We start from the raw sequence: 18885 nt of genomic DNA, 5'->3' as shown, positions 1-18885 counted from the left end.
CCCATTTTCTCCTATTGTGTACTCTGACTAGATGATATTAAGACTGAGAACGCATTTATTCATTTCCTACTGATTCCATTACATGCCCTAATATAGTTCCAGATATGCTCTTTAAATAACATAGTTCCTGCCACAGTTTTCTTGTCCTCCTCACTTTTGGCTGTTTACATCCCTCTAATCTCTGAGAATACTGGGGACATTCCCAAGTAAGCTGTTGCAGCTCCTGTCTTCCATCTTACTTACTTGAATGAACATATATCTTATCTCTTGACTTTCATTTTTATCTTTTCTCCAGGTTCACATGTTGTGATTCCTTAGCAACTTTTAAGGCTAACCTTTCTATTTATGGCCTAGATCTTAATCTAGCCTCTCTATCCATTTTCTATTGTTTTTGTTTTTTACCCCCTCTGTATTGGGTGGGAATGGGTGATGGTGTGCTTTTGCTTTTCTGAGGTGAAAACACTGAACTCTTCTGAACTGCTTCCCCTACACTATGTGCTCCATTACTGAGGTAAGTGAAATTGCACCTCTTGCCTCTTCTTTACCCACATTTCCTCCTTAGCCATCTGACTTGTTCATATAACCGATGAAATGGAAAGTTTTCTTTTGTGCCCAGTGCATGAATTTCTTCTTCATTAACCTTCATAAATGATTTAAAATCTCTTGTATTATGGAAAGGAATAATGGAATAGTTTTAAACATGGACTCCAGATTTTCTGAGCTTGTATGATTAAGATTTTCTTGGGGGCTTCCCTGGTGGCATAGTGGTTGAGATTCCGCCTGCCAATGCAGGGGACGCGGGTTCGTGCCCCGGCCTGGGAGGATCCCACATGCCGTGGAGCAGCTGGGCCCGTGGGCCATGGCCGCTGAGCCTGCACGTCTGGAGCCTGTGCTCTGCAGCGGGAGAGGCCACGGCAGTGAGATGCCTGCGTACAGCCAAAAAAAAAAAATTTCTTGGTATATACATTTTATTGTATTCGGGAATAGCTCTGATTATTAAGAAATTCACTGGTCTTTTCCCAGTCTTCATTTTCCTTGACATCTTTGCCTCATTTAGCATCTCTTGATTTTCTTGTGTCTTATTGATCTGTCTTCCTAGATAGCAGTATAATTTAGCAGTCAAGAAAGTGTTTGAGGTCAAAACTGGGTTTCACAGATGTCATTTCATTCTAAGCTTCAATTTCTTTTTCTATAAAATAGAGTGAATGGTATTGCAAAGGTCTATTGTCAGAATCAAATTTAAAGCAATGAACACACAGCCTCTGGTACCTAATAAGTGCTTTATAAACATTAGTTATCATTGCTCCAGTTCCCATCTTTAGGCCTTGACCTTAGCATAGATTTTAGTCATCAATTCCTCTCTTTTTCCTCCACTCACATTCAATGAGTAAATCATATTGGCTCTAACACACTGGTTCAAGCCACAGCCATCTCTTTCCTAGATTATTTCAATAGCTTCATAGCTGTTCTCACTGCTTTCACCCTTCGCATCTCACCCTATACCCTTTTCATACCCCAGTTTGTACTACACACAGCAGCCCAGACTGACAATAACTGTTACAGGGTTAATAAAGTCACCCCTTGTTACTTTTCTGTTTAAAACCCTTGAATGGCTTTCCCTCTCGTTCAGGATAAAAGATTCATAACAATAGTCTAAAAGATACAGCATATGGTTTACTCCCATCATCTCCTGCTGTTTGCCTGACTCACTTGGTTCCAGCGACACTGGAATTCATACTGTTCCCTTGAACATGTCAGACAAGTTATAGGACATTTTTACTTGCTCTTCCCTCTGCTTGAAATGGCTTACTCCTTCATTTTCTTTAGATACCTGCTCAAGCATCACCCTTCTCTGAAAGCTTAAGTAAGGTAGAAAGCTCCCTGTTCTTTCTTGCTTTATTTATTTTTTTATCATGGTTGTCACCATCTTAAACACTATGTCTTGTTTACTTATTGGCTCTATTCTCCTACTAGACTACAGGTTCCATAAAAGCAGGGTCTCTGTTTTATTTACCACTCTGTTTTCTGGGTCTAGAACAACGCCTAGAATATAGTATGTATCCAGCCTACATATGTTGAATAAATAATTTTCTAGCAGAATATAAACTAGAAAATTGAACAAGAAACAGAAAATGTAGAGAACAAATATGAGTAACACTAAAAATTAGAAAGGAAATTTAAATTTTCCCTTTTTTAAAGAAGACATTAGGCTTGGCTGAGTTCTAATTTTAACTAAAGAATAAATGATTCCAGTGTTAAATTATTCCTGACAAAATGGAAAGTTTCCCAACTGATTTGGAGAAATAGGTCAATAAAACAGAATAAAGTACTCATAAACAAATTTGCACATATAATATAAACACTTAATTGATAATAAGAAAGGCCCTTCACAGCAGTGATGTAAATAAATGGTGGCATTGGGTCAACTAAATATATTGTCTGTAGTTGATCCATCCTTACATTCCCCAAACTAACTCAACTTGCTACTCATGGATATAATTACTATAAAGTTGTTTTTGCATTTGTATACAATAAAATTTATCTGCAGTCTGCTTTTTTAGTGATATTTTAATTCTGGTTTTGGTATAAGGTTAACAGTTTTTATTACACAAATTGGACTTTACTGAATGGTACAGTTTGGGTGTGTTGTCCTTTTACTAGCATGCTAGTGCTCTGTAGGCCAAGGAAGAGGTTGGTTTCCATCAACTACCCCCACGTCCCTGACTGCCCAAATACGATAGAAGCAAAATTCATCATTAGCTACTTCGGCCCCAGGAATAGACAGTTTATACTTTTAGCTATATTGATGTTAATAGCTTTGCCAATATATTATATAAAGATTATTATTTATGTATTTATATATAAAAATAGCTTTGCCAATATATAAAGATCTTTTTTTACATTTTATTCTATATTATAGTCAATACATAATATTGTTATACTCTGAAATATTTTGTTATCTTTTAACGTTAAGTCTGTTTAGAATGGTGTTCTACAGTGTAAAAAGTAACCATTTTTATAAAAAGTAAGTAAAATCCAAGGCTTTTACTTAGGCAAAGACTGATTTTAAATGATAATGGAAAGCCTTGCTTTCTGAATAAAGTCTGAAGGAGAAATGCTTGATGTTTAAGAGCTGTGAGGTGAGATTTAATGCTCGTTTTAGCATTAGACAATGCTATATTTACTCAGGTAAGTAAGTATGATTGAAAGAAGTAGATCTTTGTTGAATTCATGGTTTTAATACATGTATTTGTGTTCTTATTTTCCTGTTTTAAAGTGTAAAGAAAGAATGAGGCCTGTCAAAGCAGCTTTGAAGCAACTTGATAGGCCCGAGAAAGGCCTTTCAGAAAGAGAACAACTGGAACATACTAGACAGTGCTTAATAAAAATTGGAGACCATATCACGGAATGTCTGAAAGAGTATACAAATCCTGAACAAATCAAGCAGTGGAGAAAGTAAGTGATGTATTTTTCAGGAAGTGTTAAATTTGTAATTTTGTAACCATCTATTTGTCTCTTGTATTTCAATTTTTTTTCTACTTCTGAAGTTTAGGTAACAAAAAGTTTAAAAAGGTAACCTGAGGATGATTGCTTTCACTTTTTCCTTTAACTTTAAAGCTTTTTATAAATAAGTGATTACTTAATTGTACATCATGATAAACCACAGGTAGCATCTCTGCCTTTAAATAAATAGTGAAAGGCATTTCATTAAAATTCAAATTGCATTTTATTTTTAAAAATCTCCACAATTTACCAAATTATTCTCAGTAATATCTTCAGAGGTTGGTATACCAATTTGTTACATAAATTTAGCAATTCATCTTCTAAGTATGACTAAAGCCTTGTAAAACTCAATGTCCTCAAGCAATGTAAAATGCAGACTTCTGTTTTCCTCTTCATCTTAGAAGTGGCAGCAATTTGATTGATTTTAAAGTTACAGTTGGTTTTAAAATTATAAATCTGAACTGCTATGATATGATACTAATCACTTAATGATTACCAAATCCAGGACACTGTTAAGCCAGACTACTAGACAGGATAGGAAAAAAATAAAATGAGCATAAACCAGTCATTGATATCTGTTTATTAGCCTTCTGATTACTTTGCTACATGTAGTGCAGCTATACATCAAAACAAAAAATTTAATGACACATTTCTGGAGGAGGCATGATGATTACACAAAAGTTAAAAAAAAATTTCTATCCTTGTCCCTTTTCTTCTTAAATTCAACCAGGACCCCCATTTTAGAAAGAGGAGATAGAAGTTGATCGTGATCACTAGGCTTTTGAAAACAAGTGAAACTGAGCTCATGTCTAAAGAAACTGAAACCATTCACAGACATGAAGAAGAGCCTAAAGTCATGTGCCTATAATGACATGGAATGATCACTGGAGTTGGCATCACAAGATATGCATGCTTAGTTCCATCCTGGCTAATTTTTGGCTTTGTGACCTTAAACAGTTACCAATATCTGTGAGCCCCCCAGTATTATCATGTGTAAAATGATAAGGCACTGCATATTTTTCAGTTATTGAAGGATAATGATAAGATATATTATGCAGAATGAGAGGCAATAATTCTAAAGTACTATTCATAGTGTCTAGTTGAATCTTTTATTTATGGTTGGAATATATATACACCGGAGCTTAATGCTTTCCTTAAATACCATAAAATAGAATTACTCCATCCTTCTCAAGCTCTTATCAACTCATACAGGGACCCCTAAAGTACAGAACCACAGGACATGGACATGAATACAGTAGAGTTTAATTATATATACTAGGATTAAATGAGAAGATAGTGGAATTCCTCTATCTTTTTATATTCAAGATCCAAAGTTAAATAAATGTTCTCTGTCAGTGGCTCCCAGACATATTCTTGATTGTTGCTTGTCTGTGATAAAATTAGGGAAAAAGGAAATGCAGTGAGTTATTTTTAAAGCTAAATTTAGTTAATTTAAAGGATTATATTAAAGTTATTTTCTACTTTTTAGTGTAAAGGAGCTTATTTTCTCTCTGACAAAACTTGTGTACTACATACCAGTTTTTAAACCTTAATATAATTAGAGTTTAGATTTTTGATGTTGTGAAGAAGGCAGAATATCTATTTTACCTGCTTTCTAGATTAGAAATAAGCAGCATCTCGTTGAAATTACATGTCGACTAATACAACTGGATGTTATTTCAGGTTTAGGTTGTTATTAGGAAATGGGGGAGGGGGGTAAAAAAACCTTTAAAAGAAGAGAGACCAAATAGCCAGGAGACATTTTTCTTTGTGTTCGCCCTTACCTCCCAAGGTTTTTTTTTTTTTTTGGCGGTACGCGGGCCTCTCCCGTTGTGGAGCGCAGGCTCCGGACGCACAGGCTCAGCGGCCATGGCTCACGGGCCTAGCCACTCCACGGCATGTGCCATCTTCCCGGACCGGGGCACGAACCCGTGTCCCCTGCATCGGCAGGCAGACTCTCAACCACTGCGCCACCAGGGAAGCCCTCTCCCAAGGTTTTATTCCTCTTTTTACCCAGCTGGGCAAATTAGCTTTTGTTTTTCTCCCAATCTACCTTGATTTCATAGTCCTTGGTACTTATTCCTGCTGCCACTGTCTCTGGTTATACCAGATTCCTTTAAATGGGAAAGAACAGAAAGACCCCAATTGAAAAATATTTCAAAAGCAAATTAGTTTTTGCTCTGGTCTGAGTGCTGTCTTTAGAGAAAGATTGGGGAAAAATGTAGAAGGGAGAGTCCCTTGTGTTAAGGTTGAACTTCTGACCACCCTGTTCTATTCCACTCCAACCCACAGAACACAGCTACAATTACTGATTCTACAAAAGGAAGGAAGATCAAGACCTTACCTGTAATTTTAAAGATAGGGACTTCACCCATAATTATACAGCAGTTGACGTTAAGCAAATTTTTACAGTAACCATAATTATCTGCTTTATTTCTTGCTTATAGATGTTTATATATAAATATTTTGGCCAAATAGTTGGTGAAGAAATGCAACACTAGTTTTTATTTAAAAATCACTTACAATCAAGTGATAACCATAATAATGTATATTTGTGTTTCGTTTGTATATCAAAGTACTTTCATATGCGTCATTCTAATTGATCCTTTTAAAAATGCTATATTTAGGAAATCTTAATAGTTAATACTTCCATTTTTACAGAAGAAAAAAATGGACTCAGGTGAACAGCTTTGTAGGGCTGGGACTGGGGTAATGGCCAAGGAGGCGCATAGGGCATGAACTTTAACAACAAGGCGCTCACTCTTACACTAGTTGCAGGTCTGGAGTTTTGCCCAAGATCACACAATTCAGCAGGTGATATAATTAGGACCAGAATCTAATTTCAACTAGGTTTTTTCTAGGGAAAAAAGTATTCTTAAAAAGAAATTTAATTACTAATAAAAACACAGTTTATTAATTCCTACCTCTTTACTCTTTTGAGTTAACTGTAGAATGTAGATAGTCTAGAGATAGTCTATAAATTCATTTAAAGGCGATGAATTTTCTCAGCTGCTGTGGATTTCACTTCACTCAGGTATCATTTAATTAATTTTCTCTAAGTTTGCTTATAAATTTTATTTCAAGGTTAATGTCATACCAATAGTGAAAGTTTTAATATCATCTGGTGACCACTGCCCTAACACAGTATTCTTAACAATTTAAAGACATACTGATTTTTTTAGCCTTTTGTTGTAGTAACAAAATGAAAACCAGATTACACTCATTTATCTTTAATAAATAACTCAAGTATTTTATAAATTAATAGAACCCCATGAACATTAGTCATAATTTTAACTTCATTTATTTTTAAACAGGACCAAATTTGCATTTTACTTTATTGTTATTAAAATATAGTTGACTTACACTATTAATTTCAGGTGTATAACCTAGTGATTTGTAAATATACAGAGTTGTTGTATTTATTGACTATATTCCCTGTGATGTACGTTACATCACTGTGACTTATTTATTTTCTTACTGGTAGTTTATACCTCTTAATCCCCTTTACCTATTTTGCCCATGCACCTATGCATCTTCCCTCTGGCAAGTACTAGTTTGTTCTCTGTATCCGTGAGTCTATTTCTGTTTGTTACGTGTTCATTTGTTTTGTTTTTTTAGATTCCACCTATAAGTGAAATATATAGTATTTGTCTGGCATATTTCATTTAGCATAATACCCTCTGGGTCCATCCATGTTGTTGCAAATGGCGAGATTTTATTCTTTTTTATGGCAGTGTAATATTTGTGTGTGTGTGTGAGAGAGAGAGAGAGAGAGAGAGAGAGAATGAGAGAGATCCACTTCTTTATCCATTCATCTATGGTTGGACACTTAGGTTGCTTCCATGTCTTGGCTATTGTAAAAATAATGCTACAGTGAACATGGGGGTGCATATATCTTTCCGAATTAGTGTTTTTATTTCCTTCAGAAAAGTACGGAGGAGTGGAATTGCTGGATCATATGGTAGCTCTATTTTTAATTTTTTGAGGAACCTCCATGCTGTTTTCCATAGTGGCTGCACCAATTTACATTTCCAGCAACAGTGCATGAGGGCTCCATGTCCTCCACATCCTGGTCAACACTTGTTTTTCCTTTTTTATGATAGCCATTCTGACAGGTGTGAAGTGATATATCTCATTTTGGTTCTGATTTGCATTTCCCTGATGTTGAGCATCTTTTCATGTGCCTGTCAGCCATCTGTATGTCTTCTTTAGAAAAATACCTACTCAGTTCCTCTGCCCATTTTTAATCAGCGTTTTGATACTTTTTTAAATAAGCTATTCTAATTTAATGTCAAACAATGGATAATAATAGGATTTGGCTAATTAAGTTAGATGTAAATTACAAGGATTTTACTATATTTAGGAACGATTTAATTTTCCCAACTGCTATCTGATAAACTTTTATCAAATTTGTTGAAAGAATTAGCTTTCATGACTCAGTATTAGCTATTTCTTCATTCTTTCATTTCACTGATAATTGATTACCGAGAGTAGTATAATCTAAAGAGTGTTTCAAAAGAAAAAACTAAATAATATTGACTCCAGTTAATGATATGCATGCTGAAGTATTTAGGGGGGAGATATACTAATACCTGTTTTTCTTTGAAATGTATCAAACAAAAACTAGAGGGATTGACAGAGGGATGGACATAATGGAATCATATGTGATAAAGCAAGCACAGTAAAATGCTAATAAGAGAATCTAGGTATTAGGTATATGGTTGATCATTGTAAAGTTCTTTTATCTTTGCTGTATGAAAATTTTCATGATGTTGAAAATTAAGAAACAAAATAGTCTGTGCATATGTATTGTGAAAATGTCCCATTAGTTTAAAATAGCCTGCTAATATTAGTCTTTATAACTTGATATGCCTGTTAATATGCCATAATTTATTTAAATAGCCCAGTGTTACAGGCTATATGAAGTATCACTATAGAAGCAAATTTTGAGAGTATTACACACACATATGCACATTAAATATAAGGGTTTGGGTGACTGCTCTTTAAACTGCAGTACAATTTTATAGTCTAGTTTTTGTAAAATTATAGATCAAAATATTGATGAGGAATAGGTATCATCATATACACAGTTAAGCAAAGAGCTGTCACAAACTAAATTATAAATGGTAATTTATAATTAATAAAACAAAAAGGAAAGAAAACACTTGAGAAAGCCACAACTGTCTTAACAACACTGGTAAGAATTCTTTTAGAAAATCACCAGATATCCATCTCTGTATGCACACATGCTGGGATAATTTTGCAATTTTTGTATGACTCACAGATTTCTGATTTCCAAAATTTACTAACACTTAGGAGTTTACTAGCAAGCAGCTCTTCACACATATCAATGTCCAAAATCAAAAGGCTGGGAATTACTCATCTTAGTGGAAAGAGAATTAGGAGCCAGAGCCCTGCCTTCTAGCCTTACCTAGCTATATGAGTTTAGGCAAGTCACTTAGCCTCATTACCCCATTTGTTCATTTATTTGAAAAATTGTCTGCTACATTGACTGTGCCTACCTAAAGGCTGGTTATTTGTGGAATTAAGTAATAGAAAAGAGCTTTGAAAATATAAAAACTGTATAAAGTACCTAGCCAGACACAGGTTAGATACTTTATACAGTTATCTCATTCAAGCCTTTGTAACAATGTATGTTTTGTAGTCATAGGCAATTGATGCTTGGTATTTGAGAGAAATATGTCTCAGCTGTTTAGAAATCCCCAAATTGGGACTTCCCTGGTGGTCCAGTGGTAAAGAATTCGCCTTACAATGCTGGGGATGCAGGTTCGATCCCTGGTCAGGGAACTAAGATCCCATATGCTGTGGGGCAACTAAGCCCGCACACCACAACTACTGAGCTCGCGCACCTCAACTAGACAGCCTGCATGCCGCAAACTACAGAGCCCACGCTCTCTGGAACCCGCGCACTGCAACTACAGAGCCGATGCACCCTGGAGCCTGCACACCACAACTAGAGAAGAGAAAACTCACACGCCGCAACGAAAGATCCCACATGCCACAACTAAGACCTGACGCAACCATAAACAAATAAATCTTAAAAAAAAAATCCCCCAATTAAGTGCTTCTGTATAACTATATTTCTCCCATAAAAAAGGATGAGAATAGTTATTTTCTAGCTAAGAATTTTTGCTTCCTTAGGCCTTCTTTCTTCCATTAATATCCTGAGAGATGGCTTTCTTTTGGGAAGTCATTATTCACACAACACAGAGTTTATTATTTTTTAAAAATCACTTAAAATCGATTGCTTGGGGCTCCCCTGGTGGCGCAGTGGTTGAGAGTCCGCCTGCCGATGCAGGGGACACCAGTTCGTGCCCCGGCCTGGGAAGATCCCACATGCCACAGAGCAGCTGGGCCCGTGAGCCATGGCTGCTGAGCCTGCACGTCCGGAGCCTGTGCTCCGCAACGGGAGAGGCCACAGCAGTGAGAGGCCTGTGTATCGCAAAAAAAAAAATCTATTGCTTGACTCAGCAAAGATGTTGATATTGGGTAGTCCACTAAACCTCCATCATTGGCTAATTAGTAATTTCTTTCCTCTGTTTATATAAGCAAGATTCAAAATCTTTAACATACCTACTGTAAAGCTAGTGGTTCAAGAAAAAATTGTAAATATATGAAGCTGTTACTTTTTCAGTGATGGCAGATAGACTTCAATTCAAGTGTCACTGATTATTAGTGCCTCTGAGGAAGCTGTGTTGAGAAGGATTCAGAGACTGCATCTGAATTTATCATGAAGGAGTACCATGATCAATTACTGATCCCAGCCTTGGGATGGGAAGAGAGACTTAAAGATACAATACTGTCCTTGGTTTATAGTGTCTGATCATGTTACTCTCATGACGATTACATCACAATTATAAAATGACAGTTGCTTTTTAATGCATTATTCAGGACCTTTAATTCACAGGCTTAATCCATATTATCTGATGGTATCTTTACTCAAACTATTAACATAGTTTATTCCTTTTGTATCTAATCTGAACCACAGTATGAGTCCCTTCCTGATTTGTAAGTAAGTTTACTTCCCTTTGGTTTCAAATTAGGATTGATTACTACTTTTCAAATCCAAAGATTGTAAAATGAAGGAATTTGAAAGAGAAGTAAAAGTTAACAATGTCCAGTTTTATTTGGAATCTTATCCATATATGAAGTTTTAAAAAAAGTGCTAGAAATAATCTCCTGAGACCTTGTTCCATAGAGGGCTAAGATGTGTGTATTTCTGTGTAGAGGGAAGGGATTTCATTAAAAAGCTAAATATTTTCCACCAGACTAACTTGCCTTTTCTTCTTCTAGAAACCTGTGGATTTTTGTATCTAAGTTTACTGAGTTTGATGCAAGAAAATTACATAAATTATATAAGCATGCTATTAAAAAACGGCAGGAATCTCAGGTAAATGAATGCATCATTTTTTCTTTATGTTATTGAAACATTTTTCCTTACAGAAGAATTCAGTTAATAAATGTAGAAGGAATAAAGGAAATAGAAAATCTCACAATAAAATTTGTTGCAGGTAAGATCCTCCAAGGGAAGCTAAAATGAGTGGGCAAGAAAACAAGATATTGGCATAGTCTAAAAGTATCTCCTCCAAGATGTTTATTGATTACAAAGAGAAAAATAATAGCTCTGTAGAGGAGAAACCTGCCTCACACCACCTTAAACAAGCAATCAAAGTTAATGTCACCAGTAATAAGACATACTGACATCATGAACCCCCTGCACTGTGTACTGAAAAAGGTACATCACTTCTGTGGAATTCCTGGCAAAAAAGCATCACTTCAATCCAATCATGAGAAAATATCAGATAAACCCCAATTGAGAAATACTCTATAAAATAGCTATCTAGTATTCTTCAAAAGTGTCAAGGTCATGGAAGACAAGAAAAACCTAAAGAGCTGTCCCAGTTTGGAGGAAACTAAGAAGACATGAAAACTGAGTGTAATGGAGTACCAGATTGGATTCTGGAGGAAAAGGATCTCAGTGGAAAAATGTGAAATCTGAATAAAGTCTGTAGTTCAGTTAATAGTATTGTGCCAGTATTAATTATTTAGTTTTGATCATTATACCATGGTTATATAAGATATTAACAGTAGGAGAATCTGATAAAAAGCATATGGGGACCCTCAGTACTATTTTTGCATCTTTTCTGTAAGTCTAAAATTATTTCAAAGTCAAACTTTTTAAAAAGTCATGGGACAAATAGTTTATACTTTTAAAAAATATCTGCAAATATTACATTTATACATTCTAATATCTTAAGTGAGAACTTCTTTTAGCATAAGGGTTTTCTGTATCCTGTTTTTTATAAGGGTGTTTGAAGCCACTTAAAAGATTCTCACCTATGTGCATTTATTTTAGCAAAATAATGACCAGAACAGCAACTTGAATACTCAAGTGATTAGAAATCCAGGTAAGTCAGTCTTGCTAATTGTTTTGGAAAGTAAATTTTAAAATTGGGGGATTTTTTTGGCGGGGGGTGTTTTAGATGATATATACCCATGTTATTATATTGTATCTAGTATCTTAATAATCCTTTTTAGCTTATTATTAACTTTCCCATAAATCAACCTATTACCAGTTTCTAGAAAATTATAGAATAATTGTTGAAATGAACATATTTTTAAAAAAATATTATTTGGAATAATAGTATTCTTTCTGTGTAAGAGTCACAAAAGTATAGTCTGAGAAGGAAAAGGGCCTTATACTTTTCGGTTGTGATTGTTCACATTGCAGATTAAAGTAACCTATTTGTAAGCCTTAGTGTGGCTTTTGTAAAGCCATTTCTAAATGCTGTAACTGCCTGTATTTGAGAACTGGTTTTGTTAGTTGGAGTTGAAAAGTTCTTATAATCTAGCAGTGAAGTTACTTTTGTTTACCATGTATTTTTTTAAGTCATTAACAAAAGTTGGACACTTCTATCTAACAGATGTGGAAAGATTAAAAGAGAATACAAATCATGATGATAGCAGCAGGGACAGTTACTCATCTGATAGGCACTTATCTCAATATCATGATCATCATAAAGACCGACATCAGGGAGATTCTTATAAAAAGAGTGACTCTAGGAAAAGACCCTATTCTTCTTTTAGTAATGGTAAAGATCATCGTGATTGGGATCACTACAAGCAAGACAGCAGGTAAACTTAACAGTTTTAAAATTTTGCTTATTGATGTCTTCTTTATTTTATTTGTTGTATTTGACTTTATCAGCCAATTCAGTCTTCAGGTAATCAAAATAAGTCTTATGTAAGGTAAAGGTTTTGTTTGTAAATAAGAAAAACTGAAATATAGTTCTTTTGGTTAAGAGCTGAATTTCTCTATAAAAATGGATTTTTAATTATAAATTTAAGATCAAAGTATACAATAAGAAAAAGTTTAGTGTAGGGAGTTCTGTAAGTCATGGGATTCATTATTCTGGTTTGGGAGAATATTGGCTCAAATACTCTTCAAAATGTAGTAAGTAAGGTAAAATAAAAGATTGATGGACTGTGGCTGAAGTGAGGTGGTAGTGAATTCTACATTCTATTCCATTAAAAAAAACTAATATTTATGTGAATAATTAATTTATGTGAAAACAATTCATTGAGGTTAAACTTAAAGCAATCTGAGATAGTCCTGAAATCAGGAAGTTTTCTCCATATATTATTATATTTTTGAAGCCTTTAAGTAGTAAATAACTGGAATATAATGACAATATATTTTACTCCTTTGTTGGTAAGGGAATATTTTCATTATAGTGATCATTACTGTAAGCCAAACAAAAATACTGAGAAGAGTAAAAGTAAAGATCAGAAATACGGAAATGAGTAGGTTTTTTTGTATTTTAGTTGTGCTCACTGCAGTAATTTCTGAGACACACAGCCACATTATAAACATGTCAATTGTATAATGGCTCTTAAAATTGGAAAAAGGCACACAATGAAAAGGAAAAGCCATATTTGTTGTGGTAAATGTTTGTAATTTCACAGACTTATATAACAATTTATATTGTTTATAATAAGGACCTTTTGTGAACCAAAAACCATTAAATTATGTTTGGTGTATTTTATTTGAAAAGGCAAACATTTTAGAGATTACTTTTCATTAAACTGCCATAATTTTTTTTAGCCAACTGCTGCATTTATGTATGGAGTAAATTTCACAATGACATATATCAAGTCTTACTATATAAGTAATCAAATTAAGGAAGCTTTTAATAGGCATCACCAACCAATAAAAATTCTCTTTTACAAATTTATTTCATAGACTGTTTTAGAGGTTTTTATTTTTTTTCCTGCTTACAGGTTCATAAAAGGCTCTGATTTCAGGGGTATTTTAGATTCATGTAGTTACCTTAATTCCAACTTTCAGATAGTTAAGATGTATTAAGACAAATGATGCATAGAATAAAAAGTAGCAACCAATCTAAAATGAGCATGAGAAATTAGATGCTACCTGAAGTGCTTTGTATGGTTTCACTTTAGTTTAATGAATGGAATAGTTTTTCCAAAGGCAGGCAGAGATATTTCCAGTGATTTTTAAGCTCACTTATAAAGTTTTGTGATGAAACACTGAATTTGTATACAATTAAAAGTATGCTTTAAAGCAATTTTGTTTTATTTTTAATAAGATTTTATTTGGAAACATTTAATTAGCATTATTAATTTAACTAAAATTCCTAATTTCTCTTTTGTTAGATACTATAGTGATAGAGAGAAACACAGAAAACTGGATGATCACAGGAGTAGAGACCACAGGTCAAATTTGGAAGGAAGTTTAAAAGACAGAACTCATTCTGATCATCGTTCTCATTCAGATCATCGGTTGCATTCAGACCATCGGTCAAGTTCTGAATATACACACCATAAATCTTCCAGGGATTATAGGTATCACTCAGATTGGCAGTTGGACCATAGAGCTTCCAGTAGTGGCTCTAGATCACCACTAGATCAGAGGTCTCCTTATGGCTCCAGATCTCCATTTGAACACTCAATTGAACACAGAAGTACACCTGAGCATACCTGGAGTAGTCGGAAAACATAACAAAAACTGATAGTGTCTTTCTGGACTTTTCTTTTAGCCATATATCATAAACCAATACAGTAATTGCCTTACATGACTTGAAAGATATAAACAGATCTTCTATCAGTAGCAGTATTGTTACTTCTTTCCAGGATGCAAGGTCTATTATCCCAACAGAAGAGAAACTATTTTTATATTTAAGGATTATGCTGCACTGTACTACAAATATTGTAGTACTTTTTCTTTTCTTTTTTAAAGAAATGGAAAATGTTTACTATTACAGGGACCTCAACACTGCCCTTCCATATAGGCTGGATAAAACTGTTTTTAAGTCAGTGGTTTTAGACTGACATCCATTTAAATTATGTTTGTATATGAACTTTACTCTGACCTGTGATCTTGTTTCAGGAAGGAATGAAAGAGAGTTCTTTTCTTAATAAAGAAAACACACTCAAGGACTTTATTCACTTTCCAAAGCTACTTGTTTACATGTACACTGCGACCACCTTGCCGCTTTTCATCACAAGCTTGAATATTTAAATTCTGTACTTATATCTGTAAAATAGCCAGGAATTTCCTGTTTGTGATCTATTATTATGCCTTTTTACACACACAAACAATGGCTGTAAATTACTGTAAATGTATTAAATGAGCTTTCCTTACTTCCTTCCCCTTCTCAGGCTTTTTTTGACTGTTCCTTTCCCTACCAACTCAGGCCTTCTTATCATTTAAAAATATATATATCAGTGTAATAACACTTTTTAATGATTTGTCTTGATGGAATCATTGTTTAGAATGTAAAAAAATGGGGAAAGGGGCCACTTAATTCCATTAGTCCTTTTTATATTGACTATTTTATTAGATACATGTTATTTCTTTCCTTTCCCTTTTTTAGTCAATATTGTGTAACAAAATGGTGAGATGATAATGTAAAATCTAAACTGCATGCTCTGGAAACAGTTTTTTCAGATGCATTTGGTTTAAAAGGGTAGGTGTATGAACACTTTCAGAATCCAAATGGCCAAAAGTTATTGTAAATCCATTTGTTTTCCTTTTCATGTGGGCAATAATGTCAAATGTGCTATGCAGCCAGGTAACATTTTAGATAAACTTGATTGACTTTTAATAAAAACTGTTACAATGCACACTGATTGTATATAAAAACCTTATATATGACAAATTAAATTTAAGAAAAAGGATATGTGGGCTCCTGTAATTTTCTGCTGCATTCTTATTCCCTCAAGCACTTAACTTTTTTTTTTAAGTAGTAACATTTAGCTTATAGAAAAGGATATTTTGATAAGCAGTTGAATATTGTTAATGTGTAGCACTATAATTAAATCTATTTTGAAGAATATATGAATCTATGAAGTAAAATTTAGATCATAGAAATCTGTTGGACTCGATTTTCTGCAGATATTATTTTAGAATGCCTTATATTTATTTACAGATTTTTTTATTTTGTTATATTCAGTGGGAATTTTTTAATCATGTGGCGTACATTCTTGGATGTGTGCTGTGATCTAACAAATTTGAACCTTAACTGACAAATATAAGTGTATTGATATATTCCTATAATATTCTTAAATGTATCTATTGATTAGCTGTGGGAGTGATGTACAGAAATTTGTCCATAGATATATTTTTTAATATTTTCCTTTTATCCAATTAGGTCTAAAATTTACACTACGTGTACAAAACAGAGCTTCTTTATCCCCCCCGCCCCAGAGTTACCCTGAATGTCTTTTCCTGGTATGTCAGGTAACAAGAGAAATAACTCAAATTTTAAAACATCTGATTATAATTAAATATAAAAGTGATAAAACAGTTTAGTGCTGGTACACATTTTTTAAGCTTTTTCACTTTTTTCCACTATTAGTATAAATGATTACTTTATTCTATAAGATCGCATTAATAAAAAATTATAATGCTTAATAAAATCATAATATTAACATAGCAAACAGATCAGGGTTGGCATTTTTAATTCATCACTTTGTAGCTGGGACATTTGCATTATATCCTATTGTGAAAATTTCATAAAACAGTATTACATTTTTGAGACAATGGAATGGGCTCTAACTTTCTTAATAATGCTACGTTTAGTTGAATATTTCAGTCAACTAATAGCTGAGTTGAATGAAAAATCTAAAACTGTATGTAACATTTATTAATTGATGAAAAATATGTTCATTATTTTTAAGAATCAGCAATTATGTAGAAAAGGAACAAGGCATAAATTTTTTAAGACACATGAAGAAGAACATTAGTACATAGATATAACAGGAAAAATTCTCTATAAAATATGCTTAATTTTTGTCTTTTTACATGCTCATTCTGATCTGCCATTTTTATCCATTTGTGTTTAATTTTTCGAGAATGAGAGATTATGCATAGTACTGTACCAATTAACCCTCCACCTTAATAATATACAATAAATGATTCTTACTAAAAGCAATGGCTTGTTTGCGTATAAAGAAAATATTCTTTGCTTAGGGTATGTTAGAAGATAATTTTCAGACTGGAAAGCTGTGGAAAATGAGGGTGAATGATTCATTCATTAACTTCACAGTGAGTGGGCTTAATAAAATTAGAACCTTAAAGTTGCGTAAAACATAGATTACATATGTAATTTCCCTTTTGTGATCAGTTTTTGAGGTTAAGTAATGAAAGTTTTGTGTAGATTATAGGCTGGTTTACACAGATTTCATTTCCTTGAAATTTATCAAGAGTATGCACAAAGGGTAAATGGCATAATTCTGTCTTTGCACCACATTACTGTTTCTGACTAGAAAATGATCATTGGACTATAGATAACTCTATGAGGGTTTTTAAGGTGGGGGAATTTGAAAAAGCAACTAATCATTAAAACATAGGATTTTTTCCCTAGAATTTCCCAGCTTCATCTGAAAGTTAAATGTAAACTGCTTAATGGGGCTTAACTGTTAAAATTTTGAGTAGTTCATTACTTAGCAAATAATGCAAAAAAAAATTTTTAAATGTTTCTGAATTGATACATTCAAGCATATTAACATAGATACCTCTATCAAACAAGATTATTTACATTCAAGACTCAATTCAAAAATACAAACAAAACCTATTACATATTATTGCAGCACTTTATGCAAGATTGATGGATGGAACATGTTTAAAAGGAAGCAACTAGGCAATAGTGCCACAACAAAAATATCGAGACAGTGTCAAAACTTCTGTGTTAAATTCTTAAGGCATTTACTTTAGACATTTAAAAGAAAATAATTCAACTGAAATTACATTTTCTCCTGGAAATGACTATATATTTATAGTGATTTTGCAGAATGCTTTACGCTAATTTTGTTTCTTTTTTCTTTTTTTTAGCACCTACCTAATAGGTAGATTTTATTACAGAAAATCTTTGGATTCTTTATAAAGAAAGACCTACATTTAGGAAATAGTACCTATGTTAAATAATGAAAGATGAGATTACTTGGTAAAGTAGAATTTAAAAAATACTTTTCAGATTTTTTTCAAGTATCTATACAGGTTCTCCAGTGGGGCTTCATGTGCCAGATTTTCTATTGTAAAAGGCCATTAGCCATCTTGTCCTTCAGTTAAAAAAAAAACCAGAAAACCCAACCTTTACTTGAAATGGGATTGGTAGTTCAAACTCCCAAATGAAGGAGATGCCTAATTTAATTCCAAATTCTATTCTACATTTGCGTTTTGATCTAAATATTAAATTGAAGAGGTATAAACAGTTTCAAGAAGCTCCCTAGCTTATAATGATTCTATTAAATGAGCTAAGGATAATCGATTGTATTGATGACATACATACTTCACATGCACAAATGTGGGTTGCATTGTAATTTCATTATTGTAGGCTGCCATTAGGTTTCCAGTCTATAGAATGAGCTATGGAATTGAATTGGCACTTATTGCTTTATTCTCTTTTTACTTTCAAAACCTTTGCTTTGTCTCTGGTGTTGTGCAGTTTCACTGTGCTAAGTCTAGGTGTGGTTTTATTATTTATTTGCTCACGTCTTGCCTCTTGCCCAGTTCTTTTTACTTTTTGGAATTCCTATGGTATTGCTAGCGTACGACCTTTGAATTTCTTTTCTCTGTCTCAACAGCTTTACTGTTTTTCCTTCTCCTTCCATTTCTGTGCTGAGTATCTTCAGCTTCAACCACTCCCCATGAAGTCATCTCCACTTAGATATCTAATAGATACCTAATTTTAAAATAATAAAACTTGGGCTTCCCTGGTGGCGCAGTGGTTGAGAGTCCGCCTGCCGATGCAGGGGACGCAGGTTCATGCCCCGGTCCGGGAAGATCCCACATGCCGCGGAGTGGCTGGGCCTGTGAGCCATGGCTGCTGAGCCTGCGCG

General features: G+C 33.8%; 1 protein-coding gene across 2 annotated transcripts in view; it reads left to right on the top strand.

Moving 5' to 3' along the window:
• The window catches only part of CHD1 (chromodomain helicase DNA binding protein 1), a 74813-nt gene extending 59088 nt beyond the window's left edge, over positions 1-15725 (top strand). For both annotated transcript variants that reach the window (XM_082652242.1, XM_082652241.1), the window contains 5 exons: positions 3278-3456; positions 10819-10915; positions 11882-11933; positions 12450-12660; positions 14200-15725. In XM_082652242.1, the coding sequence (XP_082508368.1) occupies positions 3278-3456; positions 10819-10915; positions 11882-11933; positions 12450-12660; positions 14200-14545 (885 nt within the window). In that variant the 3' untranslated portion in view covers positions 14546-15725. The remainder of the gene's footprint in view (positions 1-3277; positions 3457-10818; positions 10916-11881; positions 11934-12449; positions 12661-14199) is intronic.
• The last annotated feature ends 3160 nt before the right edge of the window (positions 15726-18885 follow it).

This window comes from Grampus griseus (assembly GCF_964374135.1).
Source record: "Grampus griseus genome assembly, chromosome: 3".
In the NCBI taxonomy this organism is placed as follows: Eukaryota; Metazoa; Chordata; class Mammalia; order Artiodactyla; family Delphinidae; genus Grampus; species Grampus griseus.
Note: the sequence above shows the minus strand (reverse complement) of the source record. Positions and strands in the feature narration are given on the sequence as shown.